This window comes from Micropterus salmoides, unplaced genomic scaffold (assembly GCF_014851395.1).
Source record: "Micropterus salmoides isolate LMB-PRFRI ecotype aquatic unplaced genomic scaffold, ASM1485139v1 Ms_hic_scaffold_11, whole genome shotgun sequence".
Lineage (NCBI taxonomy): Eukaryota > Metazoa > Chordata > Actinopteri > Centrarchiformes > Centrarchidae > Micropterus > Micropterus salmoides.
Genome location: NW_024040152.1, coordinates 21,046,644 through 21,069,980, shown reverse-complemented (window position 1 = coordinate 21,069,980; position 23,337 = coordinate 21,046,644). Strand labels below are relative to the sequence as shown.

Genomic DNA, 23,337 nt, shown 5'->3' with positions numbered 1-23,337 from the left:
TCAAGGTAACAGATCATACACAGCAACCATCAATATGGCACATATGTTTGCTCACTTCACTATCAGCATCTCCAGCTCAGAGCCAGGCTTATCCACCTCTGCTCCCCATCAGCTGCTGCCTGGTGGTGGTGCTGAGAGCTCCGGAGGAATCTCAGGCACACATCAGTCTCAACTGTGGTCTAAACGAATCAATCAGGCTCAGCTGACATCTTAACCATCATGGTTGCCTCTTTAATGGCCCATTTAGTGGCTTCCAATGGGAAGTGGAAAGAGCTCCAACACAAGCCATGAGGCAGCATTTTTCCTCAGAAGAGAACATTAACTTTAGGAGCTATTATGCTGTGGGCGGATGAAACCAGAGGAAATGCATGTTGCTGTATGGGAGAGGAGATGTAGGTTCAAGAGGGAGGTGGAAGCACCTGAACAGACTGTTAAGCTAAGAGGTCTAACTTCCATGTGACAATTTTTGTATGTTTCACATATAATAAATGTTAACATTCATTGGAATAAAGACTATCATTATGAACACATGCACACACTTCTTGTTGAGAACACACTCTACCACCAGTAGGTTTTCTGACAGGAAGTGTGTTAGCCTGGTGTTAACTCTTGAATTGACACTTGTTATCTGAATAAATAGCACTGTATGCTCCTGATAGCGTCCAATATCTTATAATGTCCAACAAAACAATATCCACCCTCCCCCTCTCCTTGGCTAATAACACAAGAATGAGTAAAATTAATGATAAATAGCTTTACTAGGATACCTTCTCCCGGTTTACACTTTAATATCAGAGTCATGCACGCGCATTATTCGCCTTGAAGATGAAACGGGCATCACGTCTTCCATCTTTGCCCGAACAAGCCATGTCCTAATTAGACCTAAATGAAGCACTGCTTTCTAATTGTGTCGCCGAGATTACACTGACTATTACTTAACCTTACTTCTTTCCCGAGGCATAGATTCAAATTACCTGAGAGGTTGGCTCAGTCAAACGCGTGAAAAGCATCAGATTAAAGCAGCTATTACTCGCAGCGCGTATGTGCGCTGGATGCTCTCTATGACGACCCGCTGCCTCCCTCTCCGCGAGCGGATCTCGCGCCAGTGGACTCGAGATGCTGATGAGTGAACGGGTCAGAGCAGCCGCAGCAGGATCAAGCGGCAACTTCCGGGCGTGCATTTCAAAATAAAAGCAGTGTCAATGAACGCATTGTGCGACGTTTTTTCTTGTACAAAACACCACAATAAAAACTAAATAAGGCGCGTCTTGTTATGCGTGAATTTATTGTTTTGCTGGTATTGTAGTCATGTTTGCTTTTTAAATACATGCAGATGAAGCACATCCATTTGTCAAAATTTTAGATTAATAGCTAATTATTCCTTTGAGGAAGAAGCTCTTGCATTAACATGTTTAAGGGTTTGTGCAATCGTGCGTCTCAAAAGTGAAGCTACAATCTGCTTTGATTTGGAAACTGAGCTTTTTTTCCGATTCAAGCAGCATCCCCTTTCTGACGACAAGATAACATACAAGGGGAGCGTTTCTAGAGGCCTATAAATGTTTTTTCCCCCACAACATGACGCGTCCTAATGGGAGAAAAAAACCGTCATACAGACCTTATAGGCATCCCACTGTCAGTCATCCGATTACAAACATCGACACACACCATCTACATCCCGCAGATCGAACGCATCCTTTGTTGAGCATGGACGCCTGTGCAGAGATCAGTAGAAAATGGAGATTCAGGTAGTGAATCAGCAGCAGTGATTTCGACGAAAAGAGAGCACAAAAACATTCACCCTAAGGCACCAGGGATGTGCAGAAAACCAACATATTTACACGCTATACTGCATTACGAACGTGCGATTTACTAGCAATACCGGCTTGTTTTGTACCCGGCCAAGTTGGAGCGCAACTTCTGTTACTGTCTCAGAGAAATCTTCCCTCTCACTGTAGCTGTTTTGCTCCCGCTGGACCTCGGCACCCCCATTACCTCTCTCCTGCTCACCCTTCTCCGCCTCCTCCTTTGAAATTAGTTTAAAATTAGCAGCCCGGTCATTTCCTCACCTCACACTTCCCCCCTCTTCCAGCGCCCGGTCCAAACATTTTACGCACTTAACCGGAAACCATCCCGAGCTGGGCATCTCGGTACCGGTAGTTCTCGGTGGAAGCTGCAGCTCCTCTGTGGCCGCTGCGAGCACGGCTCTTCTTTGTGTTGTGAAGACTTCAGTACCCACCAAGCATTGCATTGCATTGATCTGGGTTGTGAAGGGAGGGGGTGGAGGAGCATTCCGTTATATTACCCAGCTTCCCACAGTGAAAATGAAACACTACAAAGCAGCGGTGTCCACTTTTCTCTTCCTGTACTCATACCTTTGTTTATTAAATGGACACAGTTTCCACATGTATGCCTGAATCAGAGCCTATTGTCATAATTAATCACTATATGACATCTTATCAACCTCACACCCTAAATTACATTTAAATGGTAACTGCACTACTATTTCAAAAAGATATGTCTTCAGTTATCTGTTGTGTTACATTTTTAATCTAGTTTAGTTGTCTAAAGTGACTCATGTCTTTAACAAAGCATCATCATTAGTTTAACTTTCCTGCCAGAAATCAATCTGGAAAATCTTGTGTCAGAGGCAAAAATCCTGTTTTACAAAACAAAACTACTCTGTTGCAACTATCCATGGCAGCAATTATAAACATTATACTTATTGTTTAGTTTTTTCATTGCAAGTGCAGTTTATGCATTTTTAGGATTATTATTTTGAACAAATATGTTTATTGTCAAAGCTATCATCAGGGGGCCCAATTCACAAATTTGGCGAGTCATAATTAATTTTTTTTTCCAGTGGTGGAAACATTTTGAAAATTTGAGGTACTTGTACTTTACTTCATTTTCAGTTAATATACAGTTAATATCTCCACTACATTTCAGGGGGAATTATTGTACTTTTTACTGCACTAGCCTACATTTATGCAATAAACAAACAATTTATGGCATATTATCATTGGTTAAGACAAGATAAGACTTTTTTTATTGGGGAAAATCAAGCTACTCAGCAGTATATCAACCAGCCTAATTAAAATTTGCCCCAACTTTAATACCTCCAACATTAAAGTTACCAACAGAATGAAAAAACTTAATTTCCCCAAGGAGACAAACAAAGTTATAATGATATTATTATTATTATTATTATTTTATTATCATTTTATTATTATTATTATAAAATATTAATAATATTATGCTGTTGTTGTTGGTGGTGGCGGGGTGGTAGTAATGCTTTAGCAGTATTTAAAATGGAAAATCCTAAAACAAAACATATTTTGCAGTTATATTGGGGATTTTTGGACAATATATTTAGTGTATCTGCAAACATAAATTACTGTTTCCTAAAGCTGAGAATCAGAACAGCATTCATCTCGATCTGCAAACTAACTAAAGTTGTCAAAATAAATGAAGTGGAGTGAAAAGTACCAAATTCCCCTCTGAAATGTAGTGGAGTCTAAGTATAAAGTAGCAGAAAGAAGACCACAAAATTGTACTAAAGCATGCCTACAGTTCGTTACTTTCTGCCACTGAATGACTGTTGAAGGAGCAGCACACACTAAATGGGACATGTGAGAGTGACACAGGATCTGTTCTGGAGTTCATGGTAGCCAGAGGCCATCTAGTGGCCAACTACATTTATAACAAGCTTATCGATTGACAGAGAATTTATCCCCAAAGCAAAATATGCAGTAGGTTACGTGAGTTTTATTTAATCACAAATACCAATGTGTATTTCTCATTGCAATAGGAGGAGATTATTTTTAGGACTAAATATAACTAATGACTAGCGAATCATGATGAACAAGAGGAGGGAAAGTGCTTCTTACAGCCACTGTGTTTATAATTTTAAAGCAATTACTTTTTAACATGTGAGCATAATTTTCTTGATTTATTGCTGAACTCTTTCACTCAGCTGAAAACATGAATGACTAATATGCTAAGAATGAATTAGACTGAAAACTGGATAATTTATTTGCAAATACCACAACACTGTGCTGTTAAATTGTGGCCTACTTCCTGTTTTATCTGGCTGTAAGTGGTGTGTGATGATGTGTTCCCTGTTATGTACAGTGCTGTAAAAATAGAACAGTAAAGTTTAACTGAGTTTTTTAACTGAGATTCTTTGTGAGCTTTATATGTAACACATTTCAACGGAGGATGCATGCAGGTTTATTTACACTGCAGCCTTCCTGGTTCAATAGTTTATCTGATATCCATAAATGCCTAACGTCTGAGATAAGAAACATTAGCAGATAAGCTGTTGGCACTTGTCATGAAACCATTTATCAGGGACTTATTAGACTGTTAAAGGTTTTTATTCAGTTTCATTCTGAAGACAACACAAAAACCTTTATTATGACAAGTTACCATATCCTAGGTAAAGGGGTGAAACAAACCATACTATAACAGGGACAATCTGAAGAGATTAAATGTATTCTTCCTTCTATGTGCTGTATATCTTTGTTTCTAATAACTCCTTATTGTATTCCTGTTAGATAGTATGGCATTTAAAAAAAAAATTCGTTTCAATTCAAATGATTTCAGATCACTTGAAATAGAAGCAACAAAAAAACAAAGAATTCCAAGCTATCAAATAAAATACACGACACACACAATACAGTGCTAAATAACTTAATACATGGTTTGATTTTTAATAATGCACATATGTAAAAAAAACAAAAACAAGGGTGGATATTTCATGTCACTGTTGGTGGGGACAATAAAAACATCTCCCAGCTGTAGACTTTTAGAAACAAAGTCACTGAAGGTAGGTAGAGACCAAACCACTGTGAGGCATATGATGCGGGAGAACATAATCTTTCAAAACTTTAAAACTCAATACACTCATAATAAAGAACAAGAGCTGTTAACTGTGTACCAAATATATTGATTAGAGCTGACAGACAACTGTGGTTATATGTAATTGTTTTGAACAAAATTATTCCTAGGGACAATTCAGGAGTCTCTGGATATTGGAAGGGACATGTCCAAATATCCCTGCTAAATTCTATGCCCTTGTGTTACATGTGGTGTGGGACAGAGAGGACCCAAATGCAACATTCGGAGGGAAGGAGGTTTATTGAGGGAAAAAGGGGTAGAGGGACTGGAGTGGAGGGAGAGGTGGATGCCGGGGAAACACAGGCACGGGGAACCGAGGAGACTGGGACCAGGGAGCCGGGGAACACTGGGGCCGAGGAAGCGAGGGAGAACAGGGAGGACGCCGTGGGGGAAGTCCGAGGAGGAGAGGACCGGTGGATGAGCCCAGCCGACTGAACGGAGGACGAGGGTGAGTGTACCTGGGAGGGAAACAGACAGAGAGACAGGGTTACGGATAACAGAGACAAAGCACAGGGAAAATGTGAGGAAACAAGAAACATCAAGCAAGAGTGGTGTGGAGAACCGGGGTTGAAATACAGGCAGGGATGAGGTTGACTACTGGCAGGTGTGGCAGGCTGATGAGGTGGCTAATGAGGTGCAGGTGCGGGTCGTTGGCTGGGCTCAGGAGCAGAGGGAGAGAGAGAGCACACACAGGGGAGAAACCACAGGGAGGCAGGCAGGGAACAGAAAACCAAGGAAAAAGCAGAATAACTGATAAAAAGGAGAAAAAAACCCAGGACACTCACCGTCAGCCGGGCTGCCACCACAAAACCCTTTAATATGTATCTGGAAAAAATAAGCCTATTCACAGTAAAATGACTAAGAAATGCTCAATTTTTAGGTTCAGATGAGGACAATGTTTTACAATGGGAAGATCTTTCTCGTGTTGTTTATCAAAGGTCATTAATCAACTAATGTTGCTAAAGTCTGGCTGCCATTTCTGAGTGCAACTGGTGTTAACCATAAATAAATGAAGAACTTTCCTTGGAGTTGCCCCACAGAGCTGACAAGGGTATGACGGAAATGATTCATGAGCCATCCTCAAGGGAGTGAGGGTCTAAACAAAACATTAAGGTACCACACAGTGCTCCACATTATGGATTGTTCCTGCATGGGTTCGGATGTTGACATGAAGGGGACAGGCAGCTGCCTCAGTCTAAAGAAACATGACTGTGTGGCCTGGTGGTAAAGAATCATTGCAATGCACAGCAGAGGGTAAAACACACACTTGTTCTGCTGTAATTATGTTCTTCAGGATCCGCTTGTCTTTGCATTATACAGTACAGTCTTTGTTGCAAAACACCCCTGCTCCCCCCATTGTAAATCCCCAGCAACAGTTGTGTTTTTGTGTGTATGTATATACAGTGTGTGTGTGTGTGTGTGTGTGCGCGTGTGGTTGAGACACTGGGCTGTTGCTTCATTGTGCATTCTTTGGCAACAGATGTGGGTTATTTGACCACTGGCTGCATCGGGATTGTTTTGGAAGTTTCTCATTGGCTGAGTTGCTGATGAATGGGTGCTTATGAAGCCGTATGGATGACTAATAGGTTGCACTCCTTTATTATAACAAACACTCACAGATGCTGAAGAGCGCAGCGAATCATGATGACCAAGAGGAGGGAAAGTGCTTCTTACAGCCACTGTGTTTATAATTTTAAAGCAATTACTTTTTAACATGTGAGCATAATTTTCTTGATTTATTGCTGAACTCTTTCACTCAGCTGAAAACATGAATGATACCGAGGGCTATTCTAAGAGTGGGAACATGCTGTTACTAATCATCATCAATGCCAGTTGGCTGTGACCCAAAAAAAAGGCCTTTTGTGTAAATCAGAACACAGTGCACTGAAGCATTTAAGGAATGTTTACTGAGTGTGTTGAATCAGTATGGATTGTATCTAATGTGATGTGGCCATTTGAAGCTAAATAAACCACATGGGTCAGTGCATGTACAGTATATGAGTCATTTGGAGGACTCTTCGACTGGATCAAGCTCACAATGTTACATTAGAGTATGCATACCAAAACATAAGAGCATTACTCTGCCAACCTCCGCTGGGGTTTTGGGGAACAGATGCCAATTAGACCACTGAGATGTCCCCTCAATGAAAAATAATCACATTCTTGAAATATCTAAAGTTACCAGATGTGCTGATCCTGCACCTGCCGCTAATGTCAGGTGTTTCCCATGCATGAACTCTACAATGTATACAAATCTATCAGTTACATAACTGACATTTGGAGTACTGCCAGGTCAACCCTCTAAGTGTTATAATATTGTGTTGTAATAATAGGAACTATGTGACTGATACTGGTAGAAGAGAACTGAGAACCAAACCTACAGTGGAAGATTTGCCCTACACCTCAGACATGTTATCTATTATATTTGAATTGACTTAATATTTAGTGAAGAATGTACAGAAGTTAAAAACATCCTTTATGTTATGATAAGATTAAGGTAGCAGACAGACAGGATGTCATCTGTAAAAAAAAAAAAAAAATGGGTTTTGAATGTCGGCTTATGTCACTGCTTAAAGTCACAGCGTGCGGAGAGAAAAACAGCTGATATAGTACCGTTTTGTGTTAATTAGACAAACAGAATTTGCAGAGAAATGCACCCTGGGGGATAACAGGTTACCGATTAAAACAATTTGAATCAATGTTTTTGTTTAGCTTTTGTAACAGCTCTTAATGAATCTAAATGATGCAAAGCAAACTGTGTTCATCCTAAGCAACTAGTAGCTAATAAAACTATAGATGTACAAAGGACACTATGGGAACGAGATACCCACTATGCCACGCCGAAAGCCTCCGCCTGCCCCAGCGTGCAGTAACCCGTAGGCACGGCTAAGAGGAGAGCGCTCGGGTGCCGGGCGCAGGAGGAAGGTACACACTGTAAAACCGGATGAATGTGTGCGGAGTGGCCCAGCCAGCTGCCTCACACACATCCTGAAGAGAAGCCCCTGAGAGGAGGGCCCTAGAGGCCGCCATGCCTCTAGTAGAGTGGGCCCTCATGGCCATAGGTGAAGGCAAACCGCGCACCTGATAGGCCAGGGAAATAGCCTGAACTATCCACTTGCTGATAGTGTGTTTAGAAGCGGGGAGCCCAGCCTTGGGGGACCCAAAACACACCAGCATCTGGTCTGCTTTCCTCCACCGGGAGGACCTCAGAGTGTAAATACTCAATGCTCTGACAGGACAGAGCAGATGAAGTCTCCCGTCCTCTGCCATCACATGAGGTAGGGGATGAAACGCCTGCAGCACCGTAGACCCTGTCATACTGGACGGCACCTTGGGGATGTAGCCCGGACAGGGGTGCAGGACAGCCTTGACCTTCCCCGGGGCAAACTCCAGGCGTTGAGGAGTGTAGTGAAACAACGGTGTGGATTTGTCCATTTTATTAAATAAATTTGGAGCTGTTAAAGATCAACTTCAACAGACTGCTGGGGAGACCCCAACGGAAGTGTTATGCCTGGGCAGTTGATCGTAAAACCACCAGACTGCAGAGCTATCAGACTTTTAAGCTCAAATTGATGCTCAGCACTGCTCGACTGAATATATTTTATTTCTCTTTTCCATTTTTATAATTGCTTTTATAAGTATATTGTCTGTTTCGTAGCAGAACAGTCAATTTCACTCTCTAACCTGTTATATTGTGACAAAATAATTCTACCTACCTACCTACCTACCTACCTACCTACCTAATAAATCATTATTATATTAGATCATTTCATTTTCTTATATTCATATATATATATTAAGCAAGGTGGGAAAATCTTAAAAATTTCTATGCAGTCTTGTTTTTATGTTTTATGACAGTGGAGTTAAAACTTGTGCCAACATTTATACATGTAATCCTTAGATGAAAGCATTTTTCTCAGCAAATAGTCAAAACAGGAATTACAAGTTATTTACATGGGAAGAGCAATATTATGGTGTGTGTAACCTGTTCCTTCTAACTTGTTTATCTGATCTTTTATTTTTCCTTTTACAACATGACCGTTTAACCTTCAGTCCCCACAGATCCACTCCAGAGTCACATGTAGAGTGTTCAAACAATGGCAAGGAGAGGGACTTCTTCAAGAGGAAGAAGCAGTAGAAGAGGTGAAACCAAGCAAACAGTCACATGTGGCTTCATGAGAATGCCAACGATGATCGTTCAGACCTGGCCTCAGGTCTCTCCAAAGACCATAACGACCAGAAAAACTAGAAAAACTAACGAACCAAGTGGTATGGATCATCTTGATAATAACCCCACAGAGGTTAAATATCTGGGTTTCCCTACCAGTCAGCCAGAAGTGTTTCAGACGAGGGACGAAATGTTTAACCAAGTCCAGTTGCCCTTGATTTGAACCTTCCCTGGATAACTATGACCTGGATGACTGAGAACCTTAACAGGCAGGTGAGAGTTTGTTTGTTTGGGGAATAGGAACTTCCTGTTTTGAAGCTCAAATTTGGCTGGCAGTGGATACGGTTGGGTCAGTGGCTCTGTGAAGCCGACGAGTATGTACTCATGATACTCAGTATGTCATGATAAAGTTTAAAGAGCTGAAGCAAAAATATCTGTGCAGACATGATGTAACAGTAACGTCACCAATCTCAGTTTGATGAATTATTATTAATCACCACTTCATGCAAAATGAGGAAGCAGCCTGTTACACTGAACAAAGAAGGGTGAACCCGGCCAATCAAAAAAGCTGCGGGGTACAGCTTCCCCCGGGACATGCGGTCTGGGGTCCTTTGCACTTAGGGGGGTGGCGGGGTGCCCTGGCTTCTGGGGGTGGGGGTCTCTGGGCGCTGCCGGTTGTAGGGCGATTGTCAATGCATCTTGATGCATTGTGCTTTTTCCCTGGGCAGGGTCTCTGAATGGCTGCTGGGCGTTTAGTTTGTGCATTGGAGTCCGGGGGAGGCATTTCCTCGTTGGCTTGGAGAGACCAACGAGAGAGACCCTGTTTTGCTTTGTTGGCCTCCAATCCATGCTTCCCAATTTCACTGTCGGCCAGTTGTTGGACCCCTCGGGATACTGAGGTGTATAGTTAGATGTGCAGTGTGGGTGCAGGGCAGGGCTGTCAGGGCGGAGTCTTTGTTTTTTGATTTTTTTTTTTTTTTCTTTCTCCCACCCCTATTGGCTACTGGGGTTCTTGCCTGCCTGTTGCTGGGGTAGGTGTGGCACAGTCGTGGCGTCCCACTCTCACTAACAACTACATTCGTTAACAGGCTTATGCGCACACACATGTACACACACACATACAGACACATTCACCCAAACGCACACAGACACACACAGTCTCACACATAGACACAAACAAATTTAGGGTGTCCTTGGTAGAATTATTCCTGATGCTTTTCTTTCAGTTACTTATTTAAATTAATTATTATTCCAGCTCTCGTGGCTGTGCTGTGTTGCTTATTTAGTGTGCTGGACTGTTTCTTGTTTTCATTTTTCTCTTAGTTGTCTTACTATGTCAGCTGTTTATTGCTGCTGTTTGGCTGGTTGTCTTTTACTATTATTATTATTTTTATTGTTTGTTGTTGTTTTTCTCCTCCCCAAGCCCCCCTCTCTGTTCTATTGCAGGTTTTGTTGCTTTCTAGAATTGGTGTTTCCCACTGCTATTCCCTGATTGTCCCCACCTTCCATCCCCCTTCTCTTGCAGGTCTTGTCCTTTCTCTGTGCTGCCTGTTTGTGCCCCCCTATCCCCGTGTCTGCTCCCCTGTCGGGCCTGGTGACAAATCAATACATAATTAAATAAATAATAAAACAGACAAAGGAGTATATTAATACTCTCTTGTTGAAGTAAAATCTGTCTGGCACAGTATCCAGGTCATCATACTTTATACCAGGCTGCTGGGCAGGACAGGTTTAAAAAACAAAAACAAAAAAAATGTCTGCTGGGAAAACGGAAATTCTGAACTAAAATCCTATTAATATTGACACATAATTGTACTGTAAAAATTCTTATTCTGAAATTGCTTTCATCTTCCCGCCAATGCACTTGATGCAAAACTGGGATGAGCATACACACGACATTGCAGCTTCATGTTTGTCAGACGAATGTGTTTTCTCAACCAGAAAGCTCAAACACACATGCCAAATTCTTATTCAGTGATGTGTTGTATCATCCATAAAGTAACTAGTGTTATGTTAGTTTGCTGGTCAAATTTGCAATATAGAAACAAAGATACAAGAGGAACATTTTCAGGTGTGTGTTTGACTTTGTTCACTGGAATACCTGCAATTTCTGAAATCACTCAAAGCACAACAAAAGGTTAGACTCAAAGCTCTGCTGGAAACCAGTGATTTTCATGTCTGTACGGTGAAGCGGTTCACGGGAGTTTCTCCTGTTCCAGCACCATGGACAGAGTTCTGCCTCTGAGGCAGCCTGTGGTTTCTCAAAGCCCAGCTGACACAGTCATCCCATTACTCCACATCAGTAATAAGCTTTTGTTCCCCTTCGAGGGAACTCGAACTGCGTTGGTTACGACACTATGGGAACGCCTCTAGGCGAAGCAGGTCTGAACGTGAATGAAATCACTCCAATCCTATTGGCTTGTTGCTAGAACGGTAAGGTGTGACGGAATAACCGGAGGAGTATAAAGCACACCTGTACACACTCATCATTAGCTTTTTTCTATTCAGCAGGCGCTCTGTATGTTGTTTGAAGAAAGCTCCAGTCCTACAAGCAGTGTGTCTTACCTGAAGAAGAAGTCTACCAGCATGTCCGGCAACCAGATGTACAGAAGGTGTGTTTTTTCTTGCCCTCGGTACATCAAGGATTGGAGATTCACATGAGATGTGTGTCTCATGTTTGGGGATGGAGCACGCCCGGGCAGCTCTCGAGGGGGCTGCCTGCGCCCGTTGCGAAGCCCTTTCCGTGCGGGTACTGAGGTACAGCATGGCTCTCTTTTCCGAGGATGGCCGGATGTGTTTTCCCCGTGGCGCGGGCCCTGCGGCCGCTGAGGCGGCCCGGCGGCTTCACTCATGGGGTTCACAGCGTGATCTGTCGGAGGATTTCGGGACAGCTGAGGCTTTTTCCCGGCCTTCATCCGCTGGCTCCGACGCTTCCTTTCCTCGTTTGGGAGCCCGTTCTCGGCTTCTCCCGCTCGCGGTTTGGATCCGGAGACGCTGCAGCAAACCGACTCCGAGGAGGCGGACGCGCTCAGCGTAGTGGACGATGACTTCCGGGTGTTGGGGCGGCGTCACCTGGCGGTGCCCGACTATGACGTGCTGCTGGAGGTGGTGACTAGAGCCGTGGCTAAGCTCAACATCAACTGGCCACAGGAGGAGCAGACACCACAGGCTAATGGTAAGCTTGATGAAAGGTTTCTTAAGCACCACGCACCACCTCCACGCTGGTCTCTGCCATTCTTTCCTGATTTACATGATGAACTGAGTAATCATGGGGCAGACCCTTCTCTACACGGCTTTCCACACCCCTATCACTGAATTACAGTAATGTGATGGGGGTTAGGGACCGTGGTTATGGGAGGATGCCTCAGGTGGAGGATGCGCTTGCAAGCTATCTCTCCCCTCGACTTGCGTCCTCCCTGGAGAAGCCGGCATTACCCTCCAAGCCATGTCGCACCACATCTACGCTCGTGGGGAAGGCGTACATGGCAGCGGGCCAGGCAGGTGCGAGCTTGCACACCATGGCGGTGCTTCAAGCCTACCAAGCCGACCTGCTACAGGAGATGGTTCAGAGGGGGGGTCCCTCTGAGGAAGATCTGGCGGAGCTTCGCAGAACCATGGAGCATTAGACGCAGGGCGAAGCGTTCCGCCAGTACCTCCCTCGCCGGTCTGGACCCAAGGCAGCTGAGGCTGCCAGGCATAGGTCCCTTCCCTCTACGAGCTCCTACGGAGAGGGGAGGAAGCAGAGTGTCGCTTCTCGGGGGCCCCCCCGAGGAGCTGAGGCAGCGAGACGGCGCTCTCACCCTCAGCTTTCTGAGAGACGCAATCTGAGGACCGTCATCCAGTCCCGACGGAGCTCAGGGAAGACCGGGGTAGGGGAGTCTTTCTCCCCTCCCCTTCCATTCAGCCTGGCACTTCCCCTCGCACATTCACCAAGTGTATGGATGCAGCACTGGCCCCGCTGAGGCTCCAGGGCGTCCGGATTTCAACTACATCGACGACTGGCTCATCCTAGCCCTGTCTCGAGAGTTGGCGATTCGGCATCGAGATGTCGTTCTGGCTCATCTGCGGCGTTTAGGGCTGAGGCTCAACGCAAAGAAGAGGGGTGAAGGGGTGAAGTTAGGCCACGCCATCACTATAAAACACTTTCAATGAGTGTTGGGTCTCCTGGCGGCTGCGTCCAGCGTAATACCATCTGGACTGCTGCACGTGAGACCCCTGCAGTCGTGGCTAAGGACCAAGGGTTTTTCCCCGAGGGGAAATCCTCTCCGTCTGATTTGGGTTACGCGCAAGTGTCTTCGTTCCCTATCAGTTTGGAAGGAAACTTGGTTCCTGTCCCAGGGGCCCTTGCTGGGAGGGTCTTGTCGCCGGCTGGTCATTTCGACAGACGCCTCCCTCACGGGCTGGGGCGCGGTCATGGACGGCCGCTTTGCAAGGGGATCCTGGCAGGTGCATCAATCCGAGTGGCATATCAACTGTCTCAAGATGTTGGCGGTGTTCCAGGCTCTAAGGAGTTTCCTGCCCGATCTCCAAGGCCACCACGTCCTGGTTTGTTCCGACAACACAGCGGTGGTGGCCTCTCTGAATCACCAGGGCGGTCTGCGCTCACGCCCTCTGTACAGACTGCCGCGTCAGATCCTCCTGTGGTCCCAGCAGAGGTTGCTATCGCTCAGGGCGATGTATCTCCCGGGGACGCAGAATCAGGGAGCAGACCTGCTGTCGAGGCACGGGCTGAGGCCCGGGGAATGGAGACTTCACCCCGAAGTGGTGGAGCTCTTGTGCGAAGAGTTCGGCCCCATAGACGTGGATCTGTTTGTGTCTCAAGAGACTACGCACTGCCCGCTATGGTTTTCTCTCGTTCCTCCAGCCCCGTTGGGTCTGGATGCCATGGTACATTCGTGGCCGAGGCTACGTCTGTACACATTCCCCCCAGTCGCTCTGCTCCCGGGGGTTCTGGAGCGGGTCCACCAGGACAATGTCAGCCTACTGCTTGTAGCCCCGTTCTGGCCAACACGGGTGTGGTTCTCGGACATCATGATCGCTCCTGGACGGCCCGCCGTGGCGGGTCCCTCTGAGGAGAGACCTGCTGTCTGAGGCGCAGGGCCAGGTTCTTCACCCTTGCCCCGCCATATGGCGACTGTGGGTCTGGCCCCTTAGGGGGCACAGTACCTAGAGGCGGGTCTAACAGCCAGAGCAGTCAAGACCCTCCTCAGCTCCAGGGCCCCGTCCACACGGATCCTCCGTGGTGCCCGGATGAGACCTGCGACTCGGTCCAAGGTTCCCACTTGGGATCTGGCGGTGGTTCTTGGGGCGTTGGCTGAGGCCCCCTTCGAACCCCTGGAGTCAGCTGAGGCTAAGCACTTGACCCTCAAGATGGCCTTTCTCCTTGCTATCACCTCTCTGAGGAGGGTGGGGGATCTCCAAGCGCTTTAGGTTTCTCCGCAAGCCTGGAGTTTGCCCCGGGGAATATTAGGGCTATCCCGCACCCTCGTCCAGGATACATCCCTAAAGTGCCTTCTTGTGCGGCAGGGTCCACAGTGCTGCAGGCATTTCATCCTCCACCTCATGTGACGGCGGAGGACGGGAGACTTCATCTGCTCTGCCCTGTCAGAGCACTGAGTGTTACACTCTGAGGTCCTCCCGTTGGAGGAAGGCTGACCAGCTGCTAGTGTGTTTTGGGTCCCCCAGGGCTGGGCTCCCTGCATCCAAACATACTATTAGCAACTGGATTGTTCAGACCATATCCCTGGCCTATCAGGTGCGCGGTTTGCCTTCACCTGTGGCTGTGAGGGCTCATTCTACCAGAGGCATGGCGGCCTCTCGAGCCCTCCTTTCCGGGGCCTCTTTGCAGGATGTTTGTTAGCGGCTGGCTGGGCCACTCCGCACACATTCATTCGGTTTTACAGTCTTGACCTTCCTTCGGCACCTGGCACTCATGCGCTCTCCTCTTAGTCGTGCCACTTTATTGCACACTGGGGCAGGCGGGGTTTTCGGCACAGTTTAGTGGGTATCTCGTTCCCATAGTGTTGTAATCGGCACAGTTCGAGTTCCCTCGAAGGGGAACGTCTCGGGTTACGTATGTAACCCTGGTTCCCCGAGAAGGGGAACGAGACACTGTGTCGCCCCGCCGCACCTCTCTCCCCGCCTGAAGCGCCTGCTTCATAGTTTAAGCTAATGATGAGTGTGTACAGGTGTGCTTTATACTCCTCCGGTTATTCCGTCACACCTTACCGTTCTAGCAACAAGCCAATAGGATTGGAGTGATTTCATTCACGTTCAGACCTGCTACGCCTAGAGGCGTTCCCATAGTGTCGTAACCGACGCAGTTCGAGTTCCCCTTCTCGGGGAACCAGGGTTACATACGTAACCCGAGACGTTTTTCGTACAACCTGAATCTCTTTACAGTCTCTTAATGCCTCAAGTTAAAGTGACTCACCATATCGTCAACCCCCAAATGGCCACACATGATTTCTGATGATTGACCTGAGACTGGCCTGTTACATCCTGCCATGAATGCCATTTTCCTGTTTTGCTGTGTAGGACACAGGCAACCAAATTGTAGAGACAAGAATGAAACGGACCGGTTTTGTGAATGTTCTGAAATATGTAGAAATTATGACAAAATGCCAAAACAGGGCTTTACAGAACCCCCTAAACCTTTTATAATAATGAAGTTCATTATTAAAAAGATAATAAGGAATAATAAGGAATAAGGAACAGGCAAATAGAAAAATGCCTAACACGTTTTTTTTTTTTGTTAAAACTCTTTTAGCTTGTCTTGACTGACCAGAAACACTGTGCAAGAATGCTGTTTAAATGAGACACAAGTAAAAATGTTAGAATTGACATGAAATAAAAATAACTATTACAATAACTGAACATGAGACCCTGAATTTATCAGTTTAAACAAACAAATTCTTCTGTGGATGCGGCGGGCTGTTTGTGATTCCGCCTGAAGCCAGGCTCTGGTTTTGCTCAGGCCTGACAGCAAAAGCAGGTCAGTTCTCTACTGCTTCACACGTTAGATGATAGATGAATCGTCTTCGTGCATATTCAGGTGTGTGTGGACGGTATGCACATTACAAACAGACAGAAAGGAACACAGGGTGACAACAGGGCATTTTGTACCCCTCTCTCTCACCCCCTGAGCAAAGTTACAAAACGCTGCATTCTTTCCACAGATCCTTATGATAACACAGACTGTGCTGCCTTTGAATAGCAAAGTAACTTATCATTGATGTGAGCCTTGAATTCCAGGACCATTCATCCATCTCGGACCTCCTTTTGAACACAGAGATGTGTTTTAATCACACATGCTGCCTAAAAGGATTTCTTTTCCCTCAAATGATTCTACATTTCAAGTGTAGTTTCTTCACAGAAATCACTTTATGTAACACAACGCACTTTCCCAAAGCAAACAGACAAGGCCACAAATGACTAAAAACTAAAAGTAAGATTAGGGTAATTTCTTCTTATTGCTTTTTAGCTTCAGTTTATCTTTATAATCAAAAAAACTTTGAGAGACAGATAGTAAAGACTGGTACAGGCTTCAGTTCTAATTTATTTGCTTTAAACTTTTGCACACAATACTCTTTGATACAGAAACATCACTTTCAGTGTTCTACATGACTTTTTTACCTTCCCTACCTTCTCTCATAACAAAAGTAATTCTATAAGCTGTAAAATAACACATCTGTTGATCCATACATGCAATATAATAAAAGCATTTTACAAAAGAATGAGCAAAAACATGCAGTTCATGCGAGAAATTCTCGAACATATATGTACAATATCCATGTCCTTTTCCTCTGTTACGTCCTTCTATGTCAGTGTGACAGTATTAATTTCTCCAACTCTTTCAGACTAGACGGCAAACACAAACACAGGCACAGTGTTCCTCCGGTCCTGAAAGCAGCTCCTCTCAGAGCCAATCCTACACACCTGTTTCCATGATGTGTTTGCAGAACTGAAAACATTTTATTCCTGAGTACAAACAGACATCTTTATGGTGCTTCGGCCTCCCTGTGTCAAACACATCTTTCAGCAGACCTTTGTTTCTCAGTGTCATTTGTTCAGGTGGTCGCTGCTCTCTTTCTCTCACTCTCGCTGCCTCCACAGCCACATTATTTAGCGAGCTTTCTTCTTCTGAGCTTCAGAAGACTTGTCTGAACAAGGTGCATCCAGAGGTCTCTTGGACCGGCTGACCACAGCTCTGAGGGCCAAAAATTCAGTCACATAATTAAAAAAATAGGATCAAAACGTAAGTCGTAAGAGTATATGGTAATGGTTCAAAGTCATTCAAAGCTCACCTTAGGATGTTGAATATGTTGAGTTGACGTCTCTTTACAGATCCCTTTGTGGAAGTGATTTCTGAGCTGCACACAAGAAAACAGTTTGATTACTAAAAAATTACCAGTGCCTTTGATGTACAGACTTAACCATGACATTGCAGTTTGTCACTTTAAATGTTTTATTGTATTGCTGTTAAAGCTAGGGTAGGCAACGCTGGAGAAAACATCTCCAAAGCCACTCCCCTAAAACACATTTTCATGCACTGTGAGTGCATGAAACTGGTCAGCGAATCACCTCATTTGAATGCATGAAATGATTGGCTGTGGTTATTACAGTCCTGTGACAGTCACCAATGCCGGATTTTTTTTAATTATTGTGTCAGAGAATTAGATTTATTGATTGATGTTGGGATGTAAAGAGAATTTTGACAAATATAACAAAATGCTTCGGAATTAATTGCCTATACCTCAGCTTTAAAGAACACCAGACTATCAAAAGCACACAACACTATATATTTTATTTTCATAATCTCAGTAACCTGAAAAAGTCTTATCTTTACAGGCTCACTGAATGTTTTATGTTACAAGAAAACAGCAGATATAATTTCTGTCACACTGTTTATAGGCGGTGACAGTATTTGTTTGACATTTCTAGGATTCTGGACTACACACTTCACTCCTCGGCCCTCAGAGCCAATCAAAAGCAAGCTTTGCGCACAAGCCTGAGAGTCTTCTACTCCCCCAGATCTCAGCTGTATTGTTTTGCTGATCACACCCTTGCTCAAGCAGAACTTTCACAACACATTTAGGCTGATAATAGCATTGCAGTGAAATGAGATGTTCCCTCAGACTCTGCCCCTCCTTGTCCTCCACAAAGGGTAATAATACCTGCCTTTACAAACTAAGCAACCTGTGATGGAAACACATGGGCTCTGGTCCTGACTCACCTGTGAAGGCAGAAGCTGGTGCAGGTCTGATCAACAGGGTTGGCACAGGTGCAGCGCCAAGTGGACCTCCTGCGTCTGGACAGAGCACTGCCTAGACCATAAACTGTTGTCTTACTGGAGAGAGAAATAAAGACATGTGCAAGATATAAACATTCTGCAGACTTTGCTCTCTGATACTTCATGCACCGTTGCCCATTTAATTATACAGTGATAGGACATGTTTATAATGCAGATATTGAGCTTAAATTGATAATGCGACTTTTGTGCTGCATTTTTAATCATCCTGACCAAGATGCTTTACATAACATTTATCCACACTTTGCACACCTCTGACATAAATAGATTTGTCTTGCTCAGTGACACATTTGTGGATGTGTCACAGTGGGGAATTGAACCTGGGTTTCTTACACCAAAGGCATGTGTCTTATCCCCTGCTCTCTCACCACCCCCCACTATAACCACTGTAACAAAAGTCAGTATACAGGTGAGTATGCTGCATGTGTGTGTCTTGTCATGCTCACCTGGGTGTGTTGACCCAGATTATATCCAGGTGGCAGAAGTAGTGGCACTCAGAGTCCATTGGGCTGCTGCAGGCACAACGCTTGGTCCTCTCTGTCTGTGGTAGGACACCTTCACCGGCCTCCAATTCCAGCTGTTTCATCACTGGAAGACCCGAACCTGGTCCGAAACAAAGAGGGACTCAGTAAAAGTTTGCAAGTGAGAACAAAGCAAACAGACTTAATTATAGGATGGAAAAGCATGAATTCCTTGGCTTTTTTTCATGTCATGAACAGTCGAACACAAGGCTAAATCTAACAAACATTCTCACTTCTTCCATTGTTTTAGAAAAAAAGCCTGCATGAAGTAATAAAAAACACTACCATACTCTTACCACTTGTACTTAAGTTATCATAGGAATCAATTACAAACCTCCTTGAGATAAAATGAGCAGCTTTTGTGGGCTGAACTGATCTATTCATGTGTTCTGTGCTTCTGGTCTTGCCAAAATATGTATATGCACCAACATACGGCGATGGCTGTTTCTGCTTTGTGGCTGAAATTGAAGCCAGTGTACATACAGTATATGAGTCACAGTCTACACTGCTAATAAAAACACAAAGAAATAGCAAAGTGTTTTTTGATATTCTCTTTTCTAGCACAACAGAGAAAGTTCTTAGATCGAAGTGATGATGAACCCACTAATATAAGTATAATTACAATATAATATCAAATTGATTATTTTCTGAATAAATCTTAAAATAAATAGACTCACCATCCTGCATGGACGCCCAGAAAGTGATGAGAAGAAGAACACTGGTGTTAGGAGACATAGCTGAAAGAAGATGGATGGAGGTCTGCAGAGAGACAAGTATCCGCACAGTTACAGCCGTGGTTTGAAAGTGCTGCTGCTGTTTGCAGGTGTCTGAGCTCTGTGACTCTCTTATTCCTCTCCCCTCCCTTCATGATGTCATGGCACAGGCTCCACCCATGGCTGCAGGGCATGGAGCCACAGTGTACGACCCCATGGAGATCAAAACTGTGACGCATACCAGGAATATAGACACCAGTGTCACCTGCTGAGTGACATTTATGCATCTTTGCCTTAAAATGAGGAGTTGTCTCTTTCCTTTATTTATACATTTTTTATTTTATTTTATTTTACCTTTATTTTACCAGGAAGTCTCATTGAGATCAAAAATCTCTTTTACAAGAGAGACCTGGCCAAGGTGGCATACATACAAAGCTAATTAAAATGCTACATACAATCATGACAAAATTTGCCAAAAAAAATACAATGACCTCTCAAGAAAAACAACCACATGTCTCCTGACCACATTCTTTATGATGCTCTTAAATTTATCAGTTGATATAATATAATTTAAGATCTTTTTGCAAATTATTCCATGCGACAGAGAAGGGTACAGAGGTAAGCTGGAAGTTTACCTAGTATGGCGCTCTAAATAAAAATATACCAGTGCTGTTTTCTGCAGGAGGTCAGTGATGTCCAACCCACCAAATCATAAAGAATGCAATGGTGAATGAGGGAATTTGCATTTGTAATAAAGCGTAGAGATGCATGATACACTGAATCAAGGCTCTGTAAGATGGAGGAGGCTGCATGCATATATAATATGTCACCATGAGGTTACAGGGGGAGGAAGGGAGAGATGGGGGAAGACATGAGGTCTGAAGAAGGGTTGGAGAGATTACCTAATGTGCTAGAGTTGAGAGGTGGAGGTTGATGAATCCTGATATGGATATGCTCAAGGAGGACTAAGGTAATGGATCCCAATAGTGATCACTGGGAACATGTGTTGGAAGAGATAACAGGGAAGATACAGTGATGTGCTGGTATAGAAAGGAGACATTTTAAATTGGGTTTTCCCAAGGCCAGTTTCTCTATTGGAACAAAACTTAAACAACAAAATGACATCTACAACATGTCAGAAAAACAATTGTGATCTTTTAATGTATTCTGAAACATTTCAACATTTTTTGAATTGACTGAAAACGACCCTGTTTTCAGGCAATAATGGATGAGTCAAGCTTTTAACCTCAAAGAACGTACTGAGAATGTTCATGATTTTTGACATTATTTGCTTATGAGTAAGTTACGTGTAGTGATTAGCATAAATCCATTGCAAAATTTGGGCTTCAATCAAATAATAGCACCAAACACCAGACATAGTGACTGAGTTATTAGCAGCTAAAGAACCAGATATTTCCCTCAGAAGTGGGTATTGAGCTTCATCAGGTGGACACAAACATGACTCCAAATGAATGATAAAGTAGCTCCATTACTGTTGGATGAGTAAATAAGAAACTGTTTTACAACACGTTTGCCATATGAACCTAAAGATGAGGGATGATATGTTTCCTCTGCCCCCCTAAATGGGGGAAAAAAATCAGTAATAGCAATTTTTACAAATATGAGTTTTGAAATTTGACTAACTGACAGTGTAACTGTCACAAACAAAATTACGTTTGAAATTGATGCCTCCATGATGGCTGGGGATGGCCCACACACAGATAAGCAGGCTGCTTTTCCCTGCTGGCAGTGGTGCTACTAGTCCTGTCCCACCCACGATGTGCCCAGTATGCAGCTCAGCCGTGCCAGAGTCATGCAGATAGCCAAATGGCAGCTATCACTCATTTAAATACAGTAAATGCATGTTCAGATTAGTACCATGGATACTGTCCTCACTGCTGTAATTTCCCGAAAGATGAATGGACTAATGAACATGAAAAATAATGTTTTGCTACTGTGGGTTTAGATTGGCTAATGGAAAGGTGATCATGTGAGGCATGTTGTGTTTTAGGATAAAGATGGATGTGTAATCATTTAACAAAGTCAGACTTGTTTGCTCAGTAGTTATTACTAAGGGGAGATAAACATACATTGTCGCCATTCATTTTTCATAATCCCTTCTAGGGATAATGTTTACCTAAAGGGGCTTATAATCCGCTTTCCATGAAACCTGACACCTGAACGTATAGAACACAGCAGAGAGAGAGATCAGACAGTACTTTTCCTCTGTACAGTGGGCATGGCCAGTGTACAAAAACATTATGCCTATGAAAATAGAGAAGAAGACAATTAAAAAGCAGGAGAAGACAAGTGGGAGGACAGAACATAGAGCAGTCATTAAAATGATTTTGCTATACAACCCAAAACTCCCAAACTCTCAGAATAAGAGTCCATTATGGAGTCAATCAGAATACTCTAGTGATTAATAAATAACCTGCGACACTTGCGGCTGGGAGGGGTTCACATTTTTCTCCCACATAAAGAATTGTGGAATGTGTGACATGGTGATGAGATTTGCAGTCTGCATCATGATAGAGTAGGTTGTTTTAAACACATTCTTACACCAGAGGTTATAAGTTCAGTTCCCTCAGGAGCACAGATGTGCCTCCCTCCGCAGGCATCACATCCCTTTAAGCCCTCTCTCCAAATAATAATAGCAAGTAAAAGTTAAGGATAAAATTCCCTTATGTATTCATCCACGCCCTACAGCCTCTGCCAGCTTCTGTCCTAGAAGGTGTTTGTTTTAATTAGCAGCCTTACCTCCTCAGTTCACTCCTTTGAAAATATATTCTCCCTCTAACCCCTCTGGCTCTGTGTCGTCAGCATGTAGAGGGCTTCGAGGGAGGAAGAATGATCATTCACTTTCAACTATTTTAGACACGTGTCTAAAAATACACATGCCTCCCTGTTGTCTGTTTTGTTTCACATTTTCTGTGGAATGTCAAGTCACAGCAGCAACAAAAACCCTCACTGGCTGTGCCCGAGTCAGCTTTATGTAATCCACGTCTAGCTGTGCTGTTAAACGTTGTTGTGCAAAGCACCAGTGACAGTGAATGGAAACACTGCTGGGATGGGAGTGACACATTTATGGGAATATTGTTTTATAAGTCGCATGTGCCAGAGTGAGGTGCTTGAAATAGCTAACAAAAGCGGTATGATAAAAACAGAGTGAAGGAGGGTTAAGTCTTTACAGAATCAAAATCTGCCTTTGGAAGTTATAAATGTATGCGTCTACACAATAAAGATGGGTGGAAGCAGAGATGCAGATCATTGTTCAGAATTTATAGACGTGTTATTTAAGATTTATTGTTGGATCAGAGTTGATAAGGTGAATTTCCTCTGAAAGGTGTGTGTATCCTCTTGACCCCAATCAAAACTAAAACCAAGGGAACCAGAAAGCCAAATGACAACAGTGTGTCAACTTCCTTTTTCTAACATATCACCTGAGTGTTGGTGATAGTGGTATTACTAAAGGTATAGAGCTGTCTGGTTGCTCTCAAAAGAGAGAAAAGTGTAGTAGTTTAATTATTGCAAATTTATATCTATTATTTAATCCTTTCCGCATACTGAAAGGTAACAAATTACAGGAAACACCTAAATAAATGAGTGGAGACGCATTATAAAAGCATATGCTTCCATGAAGGGCACAAGGGTCAGAGAATAGTTATAGTTAATAGTATGAAAATGTGATGATTATTTGAGTGTTTGTTTTGGTCTGGGATTTGC

At 43.9% G+C, this 23,337-nt stretch overlaps 1 protein-coding gene across 1 annotated transcript; it reads right to left on the bottom strand.

Annotated features, from left to right (window-relative positions):
* Positions 1 to 16,605: 16,605 nt before the first annotated feature.
* On the bottom strand, positions 16,606 to 19,696 carry LOC119896866 (endothelin-2). The gene is made up of 5 exons (XM_038710290.1): positions 19,576 to 19,696; positions 18,824 to 18,980; positions 18,303 to 18,416; positions 17,374 to 17,439; positions 16,606 to 17,276 (listed from the first exon to the last, which is right to left on the bottom strand). Exons 1-5 carry the CDS (start codon positions 19,631 to 19,633, stop codon positions 17,192 to 17,194), a joined length of 480 nt encoding a protein of 159 aa, XP_038566218.1. The 5' UTR covers positions 19,634 to 19,696; the 3' UTR covers positions 16,606 to 17,191.
* Positions 19,697 to 23,337: the final 3,641 nt, after the last annotated feature.